We start from the raw sequence: 17646 nt of genomic DNA on the forward strand, positions 1-17646 counted from the left end.
GCGCACTGAAAAGGATCACCTTGATTCAAAGATTCCGGCGGCCCGCCTCGGCGAACAGCGCCTCGCCTCGCCAACATAAACTAGGCAGGGATCCAGCACTCTGAAAATCTTGAAAACTATTGCACTGCAAAGCCAGTGATAAGTTTGCTTGGCACAAAATTGGCAAGTCGCTTTGAAAATTTTTACCAATTATATTTTGCGCATATATGCGCATATATGTTTAAGGAAAATATTTCGTCACTTCCGAATTCCGTTTTTCTTGGCTCAACGTGGAAAACAGTATACCCTTAGTGTACTTCAAGAAAATAAAAAAATAAATAATTCCGCAATGAAGCAAAGAGAACAGTGACACTAAAAATTTCAGGTGTGACGGCGCAGGTCAATGGACCGCCAAACGCGTCCCAAAGCCCCACTTAATTAATTTCGAGAGGGCCCTAAACGCGGCAAGTCAAACGCCCTCTGAGAACAGAGGAGCGGCGTCCAATATCTCCGCAGCATCTTCGCCATCACGATAAAACGCGGCCGACTCGATAAAGGCCACAGAAATTGGCATTGATGAACTTTGTCGACGATTTATTCATATCCCGGCTAAGCCACTGCCCTCCACCCGGCAAAAAATAAAGTCTCTCTCTCAGCGAAGTAATCGTCACTGACCGGCTTTCTCCGGCCTTTCTAAACAACCACTTCGCAATTTTTTTTTATATTACGGATTTTACAGATTGAGTTTGGCAATGTTAACACGCGCACATAGTTTATTTCAAGATGTATCACCAAATCACGCCACGAGGACTGAAAACCAAAGCGCGCCCTGGGCCTCGGAGTGTACTTGTGGTCCATGTGGCGTGGCTGCGATATGTCAGCTCCCCGCTGACAACGGACAGCCAGCGGCCGGCAGCGGCACGTCAGGGCATGTCAGCTCATTGCCGCCCCGCGGCCCTGAAAGCCCCCCCCCCTCGCCTTTCTCTCGCTCTCCCTTCACGCAGACGGCTGTTGCTCCGGTGGAAAAGGCAAAGCTACTGCGCCTAATATGGCTCAGGTCACGCCCAGCCTCGCCCCGCCGTGCGCACGCAATAAGGCGCGTTCGGAGTGCAGGGGCCGGGGTTCGACGCCCGCCCGCTGCCGAACAAGTTCGCCAACGGCATGGGCTGCTCTGCTCATGCCGAGGGCACACACTGGTAAAAATAAAGCGTAATCCATAGATTCCTCATTCCGAGAGCAAGGCATTGGTGGGGTCACACGTTCGAAACGCGTCTAGAATTTTGACTGCCTCCACCGGTCTTCTGGCCCACTGTGCTCCGCCGATGAAGTGCTGCGGCGTGGCGTGCTCTGCCGAACCGAGCCGGGACGGCGATTCAATCAAATCCGGGACAAACTCTATACGCGGCCGAAAGCGGGAAAACAGAAGCCCAATGCCATTTGCAGCCGGGGTAATAAAGTGGGCGGGCGAACAGTAGAGAGAGAGGAGTGGCTTGTGACGCAAAAAAAAGCACAAAGCCATAGTTTCTTTGATCCCCACATTTGAAGTGTGGAGACTGCAAACTCTGCAATTCCAAACGTGGAGACTTACTCCACAAGTGTGGAGTTCTCCCCGTTTGGTTTCACAGTGTACTCTTTCCGCCGCGCAAGGTTTGGCCCTCCTTCCGCGAGTCCGGCGGCCGGGCCGACGTCGGCTTCACTCCGCCGAGCGACACCAATTACATTCGGGAACCGAACATGTGTTATTCATGAGGCAGCGCCGCGCCACACCATCTGAGCAGTGCGCGTCGCCGCGTTTACAGAGCAGTTTCCTTCGAACGCCTCACTTTCCTAATGGAAACGCACCTAAGCTTGGCTTCCGTCTTTGAGGCGCGAAGCGAAGCGGCCCCCCGCAGCGAGCGGTCGGGCCAGACCGTCAGCCAGCCTGCCCCAGCAGCCAGCCCGCGCGACATCACTGGCAGACAGTGTGCCTACCCCGCTCTCCACAGGCGCCACCACTGTGATCCGAAAATATACGATCCGGAACCTATCCATCGCCACGGCTTTGCAGCAGGCTTTGGTGTTTTACTCCCCCTCGAAAAAAAAACAGGGTCACACTGATAGTTTTTTTTTCCTGCAGGGAATTGGTGCAATCGGCTTGACCTCCGATCCGGTATCTGACATAGGACGAACCATTCTGTACCGACCTGGAGGCACTTTACCAGTCCAGTCGAACAGGACGGAAAGTTGTCGGGGACATCGTCGACAACGAAGCCTTCGAAATAGCGTGCTCAAGGACCAGCGCTGTCACGCACTAAGCGTCGTGGTGGCTTGCACACTCTTAAAAGCCTACGAAGCCTTTGATTCATAACTACGAAGAAAACGAAGGCATTGTAGAATTGCTTCGTATCACAAAGGATTTTGCTTCACAATACAAAGCATTTCTTCGTAGGTTTTACAATGATTCTTCGTCGAGTTTTGTGCAGAAAGGCGTAAAAAGTCCCCTTCAGTTTCACCAGTGTACAGTCCGGCTTTCCGTACGGCACACTGTGGCTCCGAGGTGTCCGTGAAATGGAACCTCTCCTAGCCAGAGCGCTTCCAGTGCCCACGTCGTGTCCGGCCGAAGCCGAGGCCGAAGCCTCCGCATGGGGCGCGTCTTCGAGGCCTGCCTCTCCTTTCGGACCGACAGGAAAAAAGTGACATCTCTGCGGGGCGGCGGGCCGTGGCGGCCGAAGCTGGAGCGCCAGGCAATAACACCCAGAGTGGCTGCCGAGGAATCGAGTCTCCGTCTCTCTCGCACTCACGGGGCGTTCCGTGTGGGTGCGAGAGAGACAGAGCGACGACTCTCCGAATGAGTGTGCAGGCGGCAGCGAGCAGGGAATGCCCGCGAATAGAGTACAGTGCAGCCACCGTGAAGAACGCGATTTCGAGAGTCGTTTTCGTCGCTCTGTCTCCCTCGCGCTCATACAGGTGCGAGAGAGACAGAGCCACGAAAACGACTCAGTCTGCAGGGAGGGCAAGCGGCCTGGAGCAGACGGCAGGAGGAGTTGACTCAAATTTCGCCGCGGAAGCAGAGGGGGAAAATAGAAAAATATTGGCCGAAACACCGGACGGCAGTGAAAATATTGGATCACTACTACTCTACTCCGAGACGCGGCAGTGCACGGCGGTGCAGGGAACCACGTACATGATTCAGCAGGCGTACGCGAAAGTCAAGGAGGAGTGGTGGGAACCGTCCAGATTGGAAGCAGACGAGAAGAAATCGGCGAAAACAAGACCGTTCTCAAAAACGACTTCCCCGCCGTTTGACGGGCGAATCTTGAGAAAATAAGGAGCAAAACGCATTTTAGAAAGGCTCGCTTTACTTTATTTCGGTACAACAACTTCACTAAAGGGGCAAAAAGAACTGCACTGGTAAAACTAAAGCGCAGTTCTACGCTTCCTTCAAGCATTGAAGCTTACATCTTCGCTTCAAGGCAATTTTCACCATGCATTTAGATGGGAGGAGAGTAGCGCACGAGCTCTTGAACGCTTCAAGAAACGGACTTCGCGCCTTACTTTTACCAGTGTACTGACAGGGAAAACAGGCGGGAAAGAAGGAAAGCAATTGCGGGCGCGTACACTGTTGTTCGCACCCTAGTTAACATTCGGCGCGCATGCATTCGATTTAACGGATTATTAATGTATCGGGTAGGCCCAGGGCCCTGCGGGTGGGCCCAGGCCCGGCCCGCCTGGAAACCCCGCCTTGCAACACATGTCCTGTTTTATTCATCGCGGCATGGCCTATGGCACGACGGCCTATGGCTCGGCCTATGGCTCGGCCCATGGCTCGGCCTATGGCATGCAGATGCGATCGGATTGGCCGGCGCAGTGCAGCAAACATGACAATCGCAACACATGGAGAAACAGGCCGGCAAAGACACACACACACACACTCACAGAGAGGGGGGAGAGAGAGAGAGAGAGAGAGAGAGAGACCTATGTCACGACCTACGGGACGGTATCAGACGCTGGCAATGAGTGCCGGGCCATGCGGCTGTGCAAATTTCGCGTTTCAAGCGCCGGAGCCCTGCTGGGGTCGCGCGGGGCGACAGGGGTGGGCGGGAGACAGGGCCACAGAGGTCAAGGTAAGGAGGATGTAGAGGGCGAAGAGCGACGAGGCGGGGAGAGAGAGAGAGAGAGAGAGAGAGAGAGAGAGAGAGAGAGAGAGAGAGCGCTTAGCGGAGCAAGTACTAAGAGGAGTGCTTAGAGGAGAAACCGAAGCGGAAAGAGAAGAGTTGAGGAAGAAGAGCCAATCAGGAAGAGAAAGGAGAGAGAGCGTGTTAAGCAGGGCGAGGAGGATAGGCAGAGCGGAGGCTGGGTAGCGATCCAAGCGCAGCAAAGGAGGGAGCAAGACACGATCGCTAAGGGCCGAGATAAGACGGTGTGCGAGCGAGACGGCATTAAAGGGCTCCTCGGGCACGGCGAGGGCCCCGCCGAGGAGATGCGAGGACATGCCGGGGCAGGACCTGCGAGCCGGCAATGCAAGCAATACCTTGTAGAAGTTTCTTCTCATGTCCCCCCGGCCTCAGCGCCCGGCGTGCCGCTCAGTGCTGCGTGACGGCGTGACGCGCGGCGTGACGCGAGGCGTGACGAGCCCCTCGGCCCGGCGGCCCCCACCGCATTGTCACGCGGCATGCGTCACGGCGGCCGTCACGTTTACGGTGTGCCGGCGGGCCGTGCATGGCGCCATGGCGCAAGGCCAAGGCATGCCGCAAGGACGCATGTGCACGGCCGCCCTTGCGCCCGCACGCAGGCCTGCACGCAGGCCAGGCACGCACGGCGCGCACGGCACGCACGCACGCACGGACCTCGCTCGGCACGGACACTGTGGGCGCGGCAGCGGCTCGGCTTCTACTGCCGAGGCAGCCAGGCAGCGGCCAGGCAGCGGCCAGGCAGCCCCCGGGGGGGCTCGCGGCCCGCCAGGGCGGGGCGGGGCGGGGCGGGCGGGGGGTGCCAGCTTGCGGGGGTGGCCGCGAGGGGCGCTGGCCGCGCATGCGTCGCAGGGTGGGGCCACGGGGTGGGGGAGGGGGTGGGGCGGCCGGCGAAAGAGAAAAGTTGGCAAAGGAAGGAAGGAAATGGACTCAAGAAGACGTCCCGTATGCGTGCCCGCAAAGTGACCGCCAAACGCACAGTGTCGCGGTCCGCGGTCCGCAGGCCCGGCCGCAGGCCCGGCCGCCCACAGGTAGCCCCACCGCGCCCGCACTTAGAGCCGGCACACCGTCAGCAAGGCCGCGACACTTAGACCGGCGACTCTAAAAGGACACGTTAACGAGTCGCCACTTTGAAGTGCCAATGGGGGCCGCTGGCCCGGGCCGGCAGGCCATGCAGGCCGGGCCCCGCTTCCCCGCTTCCGACGGCCACGGCCGGAGAGGCGCGCCAAAATACCGCCTATACCGCCTCCCTCTCCTGGGAGTTCGTGCCGAGGAGCGCCCTCGGAAAGGCACTCGAATAGCGGTCCACATTTCCCCCGGACAGACGCGGCGAACCGGCCGCCACACAGTGGGCCGGAAGGCCGGAGGAGGCGCGCCGCGGTCGAGCTCCAGAGTCGCTACGAACAGGACTCGAACCGAACGTGTGGCCCCGCCAATGGAATCCTCCTTGGGAGAGCAAGCCATTGAATCCGAGAATACCAATGTCCAAATTTGTTGTTTCAACAGTCACATCTTTTTTTCTCCCGGGGCGAAAGTCATCCAGGAAAACGTGTCATTGAACAAAACTCGTACAGGTCCGACGCGGCGGCAAGACGGCGCGAACGGTGTGGAAAAGGGGGACTGTACTGGATCCAGTGTGCGCGACGCTGCTCGGGAGCGGGAAAGACAAAAAACTAATATATTCGAGGTGCTTCCAGTGCGCTTCCAGCACCACCACACGGCGTGGCGGGGCGTGGCGGGGCGTGGCGGGGCGTGGCAGGACGTGGCACACGCCGAGTCGGACATTGCCAAAACTATGGCGACACACTTTGCCGCTTTACAAGCGTCACGGGCACCGCGTCGCGTCGCGTCGCCGCCTGACCCAGATTCGCGGCCAGGGCCTCGCCATGGCCGTGCCGCCGCACCGCGCTGGCCGCCGGGTTGCCTATCGGCCAGCGCGGACCGCAGAAGACCGGCGCAGTCGGCCAAAACAAGAGACGCGTTTTGAGCTCCAGAGTCGCTGAACAGGGCTCGAGCCGATCGTGTGACTCCACCAATGGATTGCTCTCCGAACGAGGAATCCATTGGTGGGGTTACACGCTCAGTCCTGGTTAGCGACTCTGGAGCTCGAAACGCGTCTCGAGTTTTGGCCGCCTCCACCGGCCTTCTGGCCCTCTGAGCAGAGAGGGCGGGAGAGAGCTGGTGCCGTGGCGGTGCGGCTGCCGAGTGTGTTCCCACCGTTCCCACAACACGCCACCTGGTGCGCCGTGCAAAGTTACTGTCATGTCAAGAAATCATGATGACATCGCGCGTCTCCCAGGCAACGCCGTTTTTCGGCTCGCACAACGTTGTGCATCTGCTTGCACACTGCAGATCCCCCCCGTTTAGCCCCTGCACGGCAAGACACTGCAGGCCAGGCACAAGGCGTTTTGTTTTTGTTTCGTTTCTCACGGAGTGGCGCATCGGTCTGCACTGGCTCTGCAGGACAGGTCAAGACGGACATAGCGGCGTTTTAAAATTACTGGACTGGAAGTGAAGGGGCTACTTCAAGCCTAGGCGAAGCTTCATGAGACGAAAACGACACGGTAGTTTGTTTCCAGTTTTTCCAGACATTGACTCGGATATTAGTGTTCCTCTGCAGGGTCCGACGACGACAACTAGCGAGGCCGGGAACGAGGAGGGGTCGGGGCAGCGAACTGAGTCCGAGAGTCGCTTTCGTCGCTCTGTCTCTCTCGCACCGACACGAGACGCCCCATGAGTGCGAGAGAGACAGAGCGACGAAAGTGACTCTCGGCTGGGACGGAGACACGCCCGACGCACACCAATGGGGCGCGAAGCACCGTGCAATGGACAGCAGAATGAATAAAATTAAATGTGGCCATGTGAGTAAGGGCGAACCATGCCGGCAGACGCGACGGACGAGGAAAAGAAGGAAAAGGAGAAAAAAAAACATATAAACGGGGATGAGCGGGCTGGTAATGTGAGGAGCCAACAAGGCCCGGAGGAAAGAAGGAGGAGGAGGACAAAGAAAACAAAAACAAAGGGACGTGTGAAAGAGTGAGAGAGAAGACGCGGCAGATAAGGATTACGGCGGCAAGGAGGCCATGCAGCGTGCACTGCGGGGTCGGGGAGGGGAGGGCCAGCACTAAGCCACTGCGCCAGCGACCCGACAGTCCCGACACCTCCGAATCAGACCGTTGGCATCCAAGGGGCGGAACAGAAAAGGGGGGGGGGAGGGGGGGCTGACTGTGTGCTATATGCGCAGTAAACCCCGCACAGCGTGTTGCGGCAGCGAGGTAACCACTCTTCCGGGCACGTCACCGCAACAACGCTCTACAGTTCAAATCCCTTCCCAAAAGTTGCAACAAAAAAAGCGAAAACAACATCACGGCTGTTGTCGAGGCCCGACAGAAAACAAGCCAGTTTATGTGAAAAGGAAAAAAAACTTGCGAGTACTGCGCAAAACGTTTCATGAGAGAGGTCACGACTGAGCAGCATAACTTCCAGCAGAAACCACACCGCACCCTTTCCGAGGAATACTGGCAACGATCAGTCCAGGATTCCGGCAGTCCGGGATCAAGCGTCAACACCGCACAGAAACTAGAAATGTCTCCAGAAATTAAAGTAATGTCCGCAATTTCCAGTCTGCAGACCTTCCAGCGTAAGCAAGGCTGGCGGCACGCCGACGCGCCACTGCCGCCCACTACGGCGGACGCGGCACTAAAGCAGAGAGTCCAGACTCGTTTCCGACGTTCCGCCGGTTCGAATCCCGCCCGCGGCGGCGCCAGTTCAATTTTTGCCGCGGCATATGCGCGACCCAGTCACACAGCAAAGTGGCCAGGCAGTACCGGCTGCCGCCATGCTGCCGCCCATCAAACGTTTCACGACCGTCATTCCATTCAAAACGCCGTCCCATTTATTCGTCGGCTGACATTTCCGGCGAACGGACGGAACGGGGCGAGGGTCGTCGCATGCTGTGGGGCACGGACAGCAGCGCGACGGACGCATTGATTCAAGTCAGGAAGTCCTGTCTAGACAGGACGCACCTATACTTTTTCATATATTTTTTTTAAGTGGTATTTTTTTTAATTTTGTTAACGCACTGATTTGAACCCCGGCAGGCAGCTCGTCTAAACATAGGCGCACCTAGACTTTTTATATTTAAAAACAATAAGATAAGTTAATTAGTGTAAATTTTTTTAGTCTTTTTTTTTTAACGCATTGATTTGAACCGCGTCAGGCAGCCCGTCAAGACAGGACACACCCAGACATATAGACCTTTTTTTCCCTTCCCGCAACCGTGTAAAACGTTTTTCATTTTTTTAAAAGTTACAGACGGTTGGTAATGACAGTGATCTGGCCGCGATCATGATCTCGCCGTGTCTCTGCGGGCGCCGCGACGACCACCGCCCTACATCCTTATTAATAAGAAGCGAGGTCACGTGACCAAGGAGTGCCGCCACGGCGCCGCGCCCACCCCTCACTATCTCCAGCCACGCAACGACCGGCATAAGTTATCCCTGCGGCCGCTGCGAAGTGGGAGCGAACAATCGCCCGAGACGCCTCGCTGCGGATTCCGCTGCGACCCCTCCCTTCCTCTCTCTCTCTCTCTCCCCCCCTCTCTCTCCCTCGTCACGGCCCCCACGACGGTCACGCCTGCGCGCGTTGAGTTGAGATGTTCAAACTTCGGTGCGGCGTCACTGGCGCGGCGCCAAACGTTTGCAGTCCGATCATCTTTCACAGTGTGGGGCAGAGAGAGAGAGAGAGAAAGAGAGAGAGAGAAAGAGAGAGAGAGAGAGAGAGAGAGAGAGAGAGAGAGAGAGAGAGAGAGAGAGAGAGAGAGAGAGAGAGAGAGAGCCAGGAAGAGGAAGGGGGCGGAGACTAAGAAGAAGATCAAGGCAAGCGGGCCGCAGCACCTTCCAGGCATTTTTACGTCGAGTTGAAAATTTGCGACGCAACTTTTTAAGAGAAGGCGAAAGTTTAGGTTGGCTAGCGCGCCGCCTGGCTGCTGTTGCTGCTGTGACACCGCTTTCTGGAGCAGTGGGTCGGGGTTGCGTTTCCGGCGCGCCGCGGCGGACTCGCATGACGGCATTTTAGCACGCCCGGAAAGTGGATACGCCGAAGAACAAAATGGCTTCGACCCCTCACACCAACCAGTCGCACAGTGGGCCAGAAGGTTGGCGAAAGTGGCCTAAACTCTAGACGCGTTTTGAGCTGTAGAGTCGCCAAAACGGGACTCGAACGTGTGTCAAAACTATCGCCACGCAGATGGCCTGCCGCACCACTATAAAAACATGCTCAAGAATAATCTAAATGGTGTGAGTCCACGTGCATAATTGCACGAAGACTAGAGCGTGCGCATTTGGGCGAGGCGAGGGCGAGAAAAACATCTACCCCCTTTTTTCATACATTCATTTCATACGGAACGCATTTGGCTGTTTTTTGGGGCCCCCAAGCCACTGGAAAGCCTTGCGCTGGGCCTCAGGGACCTCTAAGCCGTGCGCGCTCCGCTGGTCAGCCTCACATTAACTCCATTAAATCTCGGCGCAGAGATCCCCCAGTCAGGATGGCCCCACTAGAACGGAGCACCCTGGAGTGCCCTTAGGAACCCGTGTAAAAGTAGGGCACTTGCGGGGTGCGCTCGCCAAACACGCCCTCAGGTCAAGAAGCTGTGTCATGTGGCGCAAACATTTCACAGTGGGCTAGAAGACCGGCGCAGGCGTCCAACACTGTAGTTACGTTTTTAGCCCGAGTCGATAAAAAAGATTCGAACCAAACGTGTGACTCCAATGGATTTCTCTGGCCTATTGTGCATTTTTTTCTTAGGACACTCTGAGAGAAGTCTTCAAGACTCTCCATTTATAAATTCTTTATGTTCGTACTCTTCCGGAAACGTGTAGGGCTCACTCACTCTTTCCCCCCAGACTCACTATCGAGTTTCTATAGAGTAGGTCTTGGCCAGCTGTCGCCACACTTGGCTCCCGGCCTCACCCCTTTCCCTCGTATATTTATCGCGGGAAGAACGAAGACAGAAAACCTTTCCGAGTTGCCAACAGGAGCCACACTACATCTACTTTACTGCGACATATCAGAGTAATGGCAAGGTCAGAGAGCAAGCAGGACTAATTGGGTCGACGCAGGGCTTTAAGGATGACCTTGAGGCGACCTTGGAGGCCACTGGAACGACCCTCTTCTTTCCGCCTCCAGTGCGTCACAGAAGAAGAATGGCATTCTAGGCTAGGAGAGAAAATACTAACAAGTCAACAACGAAAGCGATCTGGAAAGAAACTATAACACGAAGCTAATGTAGTGTCCTACCTCGTAGTAGCTGTCACATATCCTAAATTGTTTCCTTTGATGAACGACCTAGTTAGAGTTTCGTAGGATACAGTGAAAGCGAAAGAGAGAAAAAGAATGAAATAACACCATTCTACGTGTGCTTGAATGAAACTCATGCAAACGCTAGGAAATCATCGGCAAAGACCAACAGAGAAAAATCGAGATTCTGTTGTGTCGATGTGTCAGGACGCAACCTTGGGAAAAGCTAGCGGTACCGAACAAGACCAAGCGAATGAAAAATCCTAAACAGTGCCAGCAACAAATAACAGTGAGAGAAGTGTGCGGATTAAGACTACGTAGTCGAGGATGCAGCGGCTTAGGAACCAGGACGCGTGTACAGCGCCCACTCACAGGTCCCTGCCTTATGCCGATCAGCTCAAGCGGCTGTCCTCTCTCATCGGCAATGTGCGTGTATTAATTATGGCTCTGCGGTGTGAGGAACGAAAATTCCAACTGGATACAGGGAAGCGCCCGTCACTTAACCGCAACCGTGGCCCTAAAAGCGGCGAGCGACAGTGGAAACATTTTCAAGATAATTCTGGTGAAGACTGTCCCTTACTTTTGCGGTCATACATTTATATAAAGCCTTTTTACAGTCGCGCATTTTTGTATCACCTTTTTTTTGGTCTGACACGTTTGTCTCACCTTGAGATTTCGAGTTTGAACCGTTTATAAATTTTTACTTGGGATCCTGATACAAATGCCAACGTTTGTCTAACCTTTCGAGTTTGAATCGTTTTTAAATTTTTACTTGGGATCCTGATACAAAATGCCAACGTCTCCTTCGTATTGTTCTTTTGAGTTGTAGTGAAGTCCAAACGGGCGTTTCCACCGGTCGCGGCCACGGTTGTGGTTGAAGCAAGCACTCTGATCGACGCCTTCCTCCGTGCTGGGGGTGCGCTACGGAGCTACGTGAGAGTGAGAAGGAGCTCGCCAAACGTTCTCGGGTTCATGACGATGCCCACCGTTTTCACGTAGGAGACTGTGTCGCTGGTGGCATCGGTAAAGGCGCGCCTCAGCCGCTCTCGCCGAGCCTGCGACAGTGTCTGCGGGCACAGGAGGATCCCCTGGGATCGGGAACACACAGTCAGCATCACACAACACACACTGCCTGCCCCGTATCCTCGCCTGAGTCACTGACCATCCAGTCGTCCAGTCGCTTCGTTCGCCCGTCTTGTTCTTTGGGGAGGGGGATGTTGTCCACTCTAACGGGTGAAATGGCTGGTCGGCTAATCAGATCCAGCCTTTCTTCGCCCATTCTGAAAGCCCTTTTGTGGTGTGTTGGTCATGTCTATACAGTAGTATTCCAGAAATGTGATGTCACATTGGTTAACACGAAAAACGTGTCTCGTTCTTTTAAGATGTTGCATCGAGAGTTCGTTTCAACGTTAAGTCAATTCACGTATAAAGTAATATGCAATAACATGCAAACGAGTGTGACACGATTCTCGTCGCCAGAAAAGTGACGTCGCATTCTGTAAATGCCTGTGTTGCAGTGCGATGCAGTCACAGTAAACAGCCGCAGCCATTAAAGGTAAACTTAAAGCGTTTCTATTTTATTTTTACTTGTTAGGCTTTCATATTTTCCGATGGTTTAAAAGTTAACTATTAAGATCCTTTCAGTAAAAGAGGGGCATCCGTTTTCGTTTTCTTTTGCGATTTAACAGAGGACGTGGACAGTGGAGTCTTTTTGAGGTGTCTGGAAACTAATTCTGTTGCCACTGTAAGGACGGTTATTTGAATACGCCGAGAGAGCGGGGCAAAGTTGGACATTTAGTGCGACGTGCAGAAGGCAAGGCCGCGCTATACCAAGAAAGTCAGTTCCGCGTCTGTATGGTAGACTGAAACTAAAATGCAGCTTAAGGTCAGACAGAGCGAGAATACGGGAAGGCAGAAAGACAAAGAGTGCTATCAGAGCATTACGGCAACTATAGAGTAGAAGGCGGAGGCAAAAAAGAAGGTCCCTTTCAACATTTCAGTTTAAGTTGCAGTTTAGAACAAAGCTCAAGCCTACAGAAGACATAGGGGGCGTATAAATACAGCGCAGATACAAAATCCATGCTTAGATAAAACATTCTGTACAAATGAACCCTCAAAGTAGAATTTTAGAATATTTAAGTTTTCACTCCTAACCGTAACGTTTTAACAAAAATGTTCAAAAGCGAAAATTATGAGATTGTTTGAATGGGACATTCCAGTTACCTGTGATTTATTATATTAACCTTACATCAATATTTTTATGTCATAATTTAAATAACGGCAAAGATTGGACTAAATATTAGTGAGTTTGTCGTTTTATGGAACAAAATGGTGCGAATTATAGAAAATTAGATTGGACACAATTTGGTTTCCTTCGGAAACGTGTTTTCTTGATTTTCTTACAGAGCACTGAGTACTGCCGAGCCTAGTAAGTGTGGCCACGATTGAGTCATAAAGTCTGTCCTAAGGCAGGTTTCCCCCCGATACTTTTAAAATGATTAAGTGTTTTTGAAACAGTTGCCGTGTCCCTCTGAACCTATATTTTGGCCCTCGCCCGCTCCAAAGAGAATGCAACGGTGCGAAAAGAACTTCCACTAGTCACACAAAAAAGGCTATTCCTGCCATGCTTCGGCGCGCCCAGAACCAAGGGGCGATTGCCAGTGTCCGAAAAGAAATACTTGTTTCCGGAACGGCGGTCAATCTCGAAACAAATAGCGAGTATACGAGTTGCGCAAGGCGTTAGTTAAGGTTGGCCAGAAAAAAGCGGCTTGCGACAAGTTTTAATCACATTACAGCACGGTTTTTCGAGTTAAGTTGCCAACCAAACTCACGCATGCTTGAACAACCAATGTCTGTTCGCTTTTTTTTTTTTTTTTTTTTTTTTTCAGAAATCAGGCGCCGTTCTTTACGAAAAACAACTATCTTTCCGAGTGTGTTGTGCAGGGGGATGTCGTGACACTATTAAAAAAAAACGCGCCACAACACACACGTGCGTTGTAGTGTCGACAGCACACTGTGCAGGGCAGCTAGTGCTCGTCGTCTCGCACTTGTCTTTTCCAATTTGCCGGCCCAGCTGGGCCATTCCGTGTCCGCCGTATTGTCAAACAACCGGTTAGACGCTCTTCGCTCCATCATCAAAACACAAAAACTGGAGGAACCAAAAAACATAACTACGAAAAAAAATTAACATTTAGTGGCGTGTTCCCCGGGATATTCATCCAGTTTTCACCTGTTCCAAAACAAAATCTGCAAAGTAGTGAACATTTGCTCTGGTGGTGTGTTGTACTGCATCTTCGGTAAAACCTCCCTGCGCGAAGACGACACAGTCGCACTAGACTCAACAGAGCCACAGAGTTAAGGGAGACGTGAAAAAATATGCCATATTAAAATATTACTGCCTGGTACCAGGAAGCTTGCCAGTTGTCAACGGCTGATGGTTTTCCTCTAGGGTCATGACATGCCAAAGGACAGTTCATCACGTTCCATGAATTTCCAAAAGTATTTGTAAACATGTTCAATCGAGGCGCTTGGTCGGGTGAGTGGTTCTCACTTGCATGGGTATAGTGACAACATGTGAGGCTGGCGTTTAAAATGGCTGGGCAGGCACGGATCCAGGTGGCAACCCAGGGGCAACCAGATAGGAAGGTCCAAACTTTTTCCGATTTTTTTCTTTTTTGCAGTGTGTGGGTCCTGGATCCGCGCCTTTGGGCCTGCGGGCCTGCGGCTGCGCGGCCTGGCGCGGCGTCCACCCTTACCTGCTTGAACTGGCGGATGGCGCCGTTGAAGCGCAGCGAGTCGGCGGCGATCATGGCGATGCCTTCGCCCGGCTCGCGCAGCTGCCGCAGCGACGAGGTGGGCGCCGAGGAGGGCACGTGGTAGCAGCAGTGCGCCTCGGGCTGCGACGACTGCCGGATGATCCTGGAGGACGTGGGCGAGGCCGTGAGCAGCAGGGCGGGCGGCCCGAGGCCGTGCTGGTGGCCGCCATGCAGGCCGTGGCACGACTCCCTGGACACGGACCTCGGGATGGGGAGCAGCAGCGCCGACGAGTCGCGTCGCGCGTCGCAGCCGCGGCACCGCGAGTGCGGCAGCAGGTGGTAGCCCGCCGCGCCCGACACCGAGCCCCGCGGCCGGCAGGGCACCACCTGGCCCTGGCTCAGCCCGTCCTGCAACACGAGCAGCAACGTCACGTCCAGACCGCCCTGCCAACACACACGCACGCACACACACAAACGACCACGAAACAACGCACGGTGAAAACCCTCTCCTCGGGATGGGCCGGGATTTTTCCTTAAAGAGCGGCAGTAACCTATCGATTCTTGCGAAAAAAAAAGAAGATGCAACCCGGAGATCGCCATCAAGTAGCGCTCAACGCTAAAAATGCCCTTCGGGGAGAGCGGCCGCGCATCCAGGCTACACAAAAAGGCCGCTTTGCTGCCAATACCACGCTTGGAGCGTGCCGTGCCGTGCCGGGGCGCCGACGCTGCGCACAGTGGGCCAGAAGACCGGTGGAGGCGGCCAAAACGCCAAATGCGTTTAGAGCTCCAGAGCTGCTGAACAGGACTCGAACCAAACGTGTGACCTCACCAATGGATTCCTCGTTCGGAGAGCAATCCATTGGTGGGGTCACACGTTCGGTTCGAGTCCCATTCAGCGACTCTGGAGCTCCAAGAATTTTGGCCGCCTCCACCGGTCTTCTAGCCCACTGTGCACTGCGGCCTCCGTGTGTCTGGCATGCACACTGCGCCAGATAAGGCGCGCTGGTCACGTTGCCGTGCCGCGGCGTGCTGGCCGCGCCGCGCCCACAATCTCGGGGGTCTAATCCTGGAGGACACGCCTCACAGGACACCGGGAAGGGGTATATGGTATGCATGCACCCCCGAGAGCGGCCCGCCAGCACACTGATTCCGAGAGTCGTCACTCTGTCTCCCTCGCACTCACGGGGCGTTCTCACGGGTGCGAGAGAGACAGAGGACGCCTTTCGGAATCGGTCTGCGGGGCGGCAGAATGGGGGGGCCATCGCTGCGGCGTCACAGCGGCGTCGCCTCAACCGGGTACACTGTCGCTCTGTCTCCCTCGCGCTCACGGCGCGTTCCCTGGAGGTGCGAGAGAGACAGAGCGCTGAGGCATGGGGACCTTGGAGCCGGGAGACGGCGGATCAGGCTGCCCGATAGCGCGATGTTCCGTCCAGCCAGCTCGATCGCAGCACTGCAATACGCCGCCGATCTCATCGCGATGCCTTGCCTTGGAGCTAACGGCGCACTATCGGGAAAAAAACGGACCCCCTATGGTGAAGCTACACTTTCTTCAAGTACACGATTCAATAGAAGTTCTTCCACGAATTTCGATCGGTGGGAGTAAAACGTTGACGCGCTACGCGCGCGCAGCGCCGCCAGGCCGCCTGCGAAGTGCCGGCCGGGCAGGCCCGCCGAGCACGCCTGCGCGCCGGGCTAGTCTACCTCCGCGCCTGCGGGCGCCAAGGTAGGCCCGCCCGCCGGACAGCCGCGCACCGCGGGCCGGCCCGCCCGAGCGCCTGCAGGCGCGGAGGTAGACTAGCCCGCCGCGCAGGCGTGCTCGGCGGGCCTGCCCGGCCGGCACTTCGCAGGCGCGAAGATGGGTGTGGAGGTGGTCAAAATCCCGGACTCGTTTCGAGCTCCAGAGTCGCTAGACGGGACTCGAACCGAACGTGTGACCCAACCAATGGATTGCTCTCCGAACGAGGAGTCCATTGGTGGGGTCACACGTTCGTCGAGTCCCATTCAGCGACTCTGGAGCTCAAAACGCGTCTTGAGTTTTGTCCGCCTCCACCGGTCTTCGGGCCCACTGTGCGCCAGACACCTTCGCCGCGGGTCTGGCAGGATGCACGGCCTGGCTGCACGGCCTGGCTGCACGGCCTGGCTGCACTCGCGGGGGAGGCGGCCAAGGGCCTCGTCGACCCACTTGGAGCCCTGGAGGCCCTGGAGGCCCTGGAGGCCCTGGAGGCCCTGAAGGGCCCGGCCAAACTCATTAGGCTGCCCTGGGCTGCCGGCGGGAGGAGACGCCCAAGCCGACCCCACGCGGCGCGCACGGCACGGCACCGCTGCAGGGCAAACTACTTTTGCAGTGTACACAGTGCGGGCGAGCCGGCGAGCCCCGTCCGCGCCTAAATACGATTAGCCGGCCGGCCAGGTGTGCGGAGCGGCGGTGAGGCGGCGCACAGTGGGCCAGAAGACCGGTGGAGGGGGACAAAACTCTAGACGCGTTTTGAGCTCCAGAGTCGCTAAATGAGGTTCGAACCGGACGAGTGACCCCACCAATGGACAGCTCTTCGAACGAGGAGTCCATTGGTGGTGTCACACGTCCTGTTTAGCGACTCTAGAGCTCAAAACGCGTCTAGAGTTTTGTCCGCCCCCCACCGGTCTTCTGGCCCACTGTGCGGGGCACCAGGGCGGTGGGACAGTGGGGTGGCGGGGCGGCGCCCAAATTGATCCCGTTAATACGTCGCCCAAATTCCGGTCGCGTGCAGGGCGGCGGCCACTGAGCGCTTCGACTGTCCATCGAGAAGGAAAAGTGCGAATGAAAAACAGAGGTGTGAATGGACATCCTGGCGGGCGACTCGACGAAAGGAATCGTCGACAAATGACGTATCGATTTTCCATACTTTTGTCCTCGGTACTGTTCCCCGACTGTCAATGAGTGGGAGAGAGACGAACAGTCGTCCAGTCTCTCTCTCGCTCTCACAGGGCGGCCGGCCCGGGTGCGAGCGAGACGGCGCGACCGAGCACGACACTGTTCTGAATCGGACTGCCGGCCGTTGCGTGACACCAAGCGTCGAAGGATTTCATTCAAGACCCATCAAGGCAGCTAAACTGGCCAGAGTCCTTCGCGAGGCCGCCTCCGACGCGGCACGCACAGGACACGCAAAGCAGGCCTCGGGGCAGGCCGAGGCCGAGGCCCCACCCCTGTCGGGTGCACTCTGAAAATTGAAAGTTCCCTCAATTTGTTTAAGGAAAAAAATTAGTGCCACAGTGCACGTCGAGGAACATGCACACTACGAAAAAATGCCCAGTTAAACGAAATCGTCCCGTCGACGGCCGTTCGTTGCGCATTTCATCAAAGTTGGGTCGCGTCCGATCGCGCGTCGCGTCGCAATGTCGGACGCCGAAAGGAATTCATTCCAGTAATTGCTTGTTGGAAGATTAGAAACAGACGCTATTTATCACTG

General features: G+C 55.6%; 1 protein-coding gene across 4 annotated transcripts in view; it reads right to left on the reverse strand.

Moving 5' to 3' along the window:
* LOC117644434 (small conductance calcium-activated potassium channel protein) overlaps nucleotides 1-17646 on the reverse strand; it is a 138057-nt gene that overhangs the window by 53763 nt on the left and 66648 nt on the right. The window contains exons 4-5 of one of the 4 annotated variants that reach the window (XM_034383921.1): nucleotides 14201-14608; nucleotides 11432-11533 (exon numbers count right to left, since the gene is read on the reverse strand). In XM_034383921.1, coding sequence (XP_034239812.1) covers nucleotides 11432-11533; nucleotides 14201-14608 — 510 coding nt within the window. Of the gene's footprint in view, nucleotides 1-4489; nucleotides 4589-11431; nucleotides 11534-14200; nucleotides 14609-17646 lie in introns of those variants that run through there. The other 3 variants (XM_034383922.1, XM_034383923.1, XM_034383924.1) reach the window with 3 other exon arrangements.

This window comes from Thrips palmi, unplaced genomic scaffold (assembly GCF_012932325.1).
Source record: "Thrips palmi isolate BJ-2018 unplaced genomic scaffold, TpBJ-2018v1 HiC_scaffold_18, whole genome shotgun sequence".
Taxonomy (NCBI): Eukaryota; Metazoa; Arthropoda; class Insecta; order Thysanoptera; family Thripidae; genus Thrips; species Thrips palmi.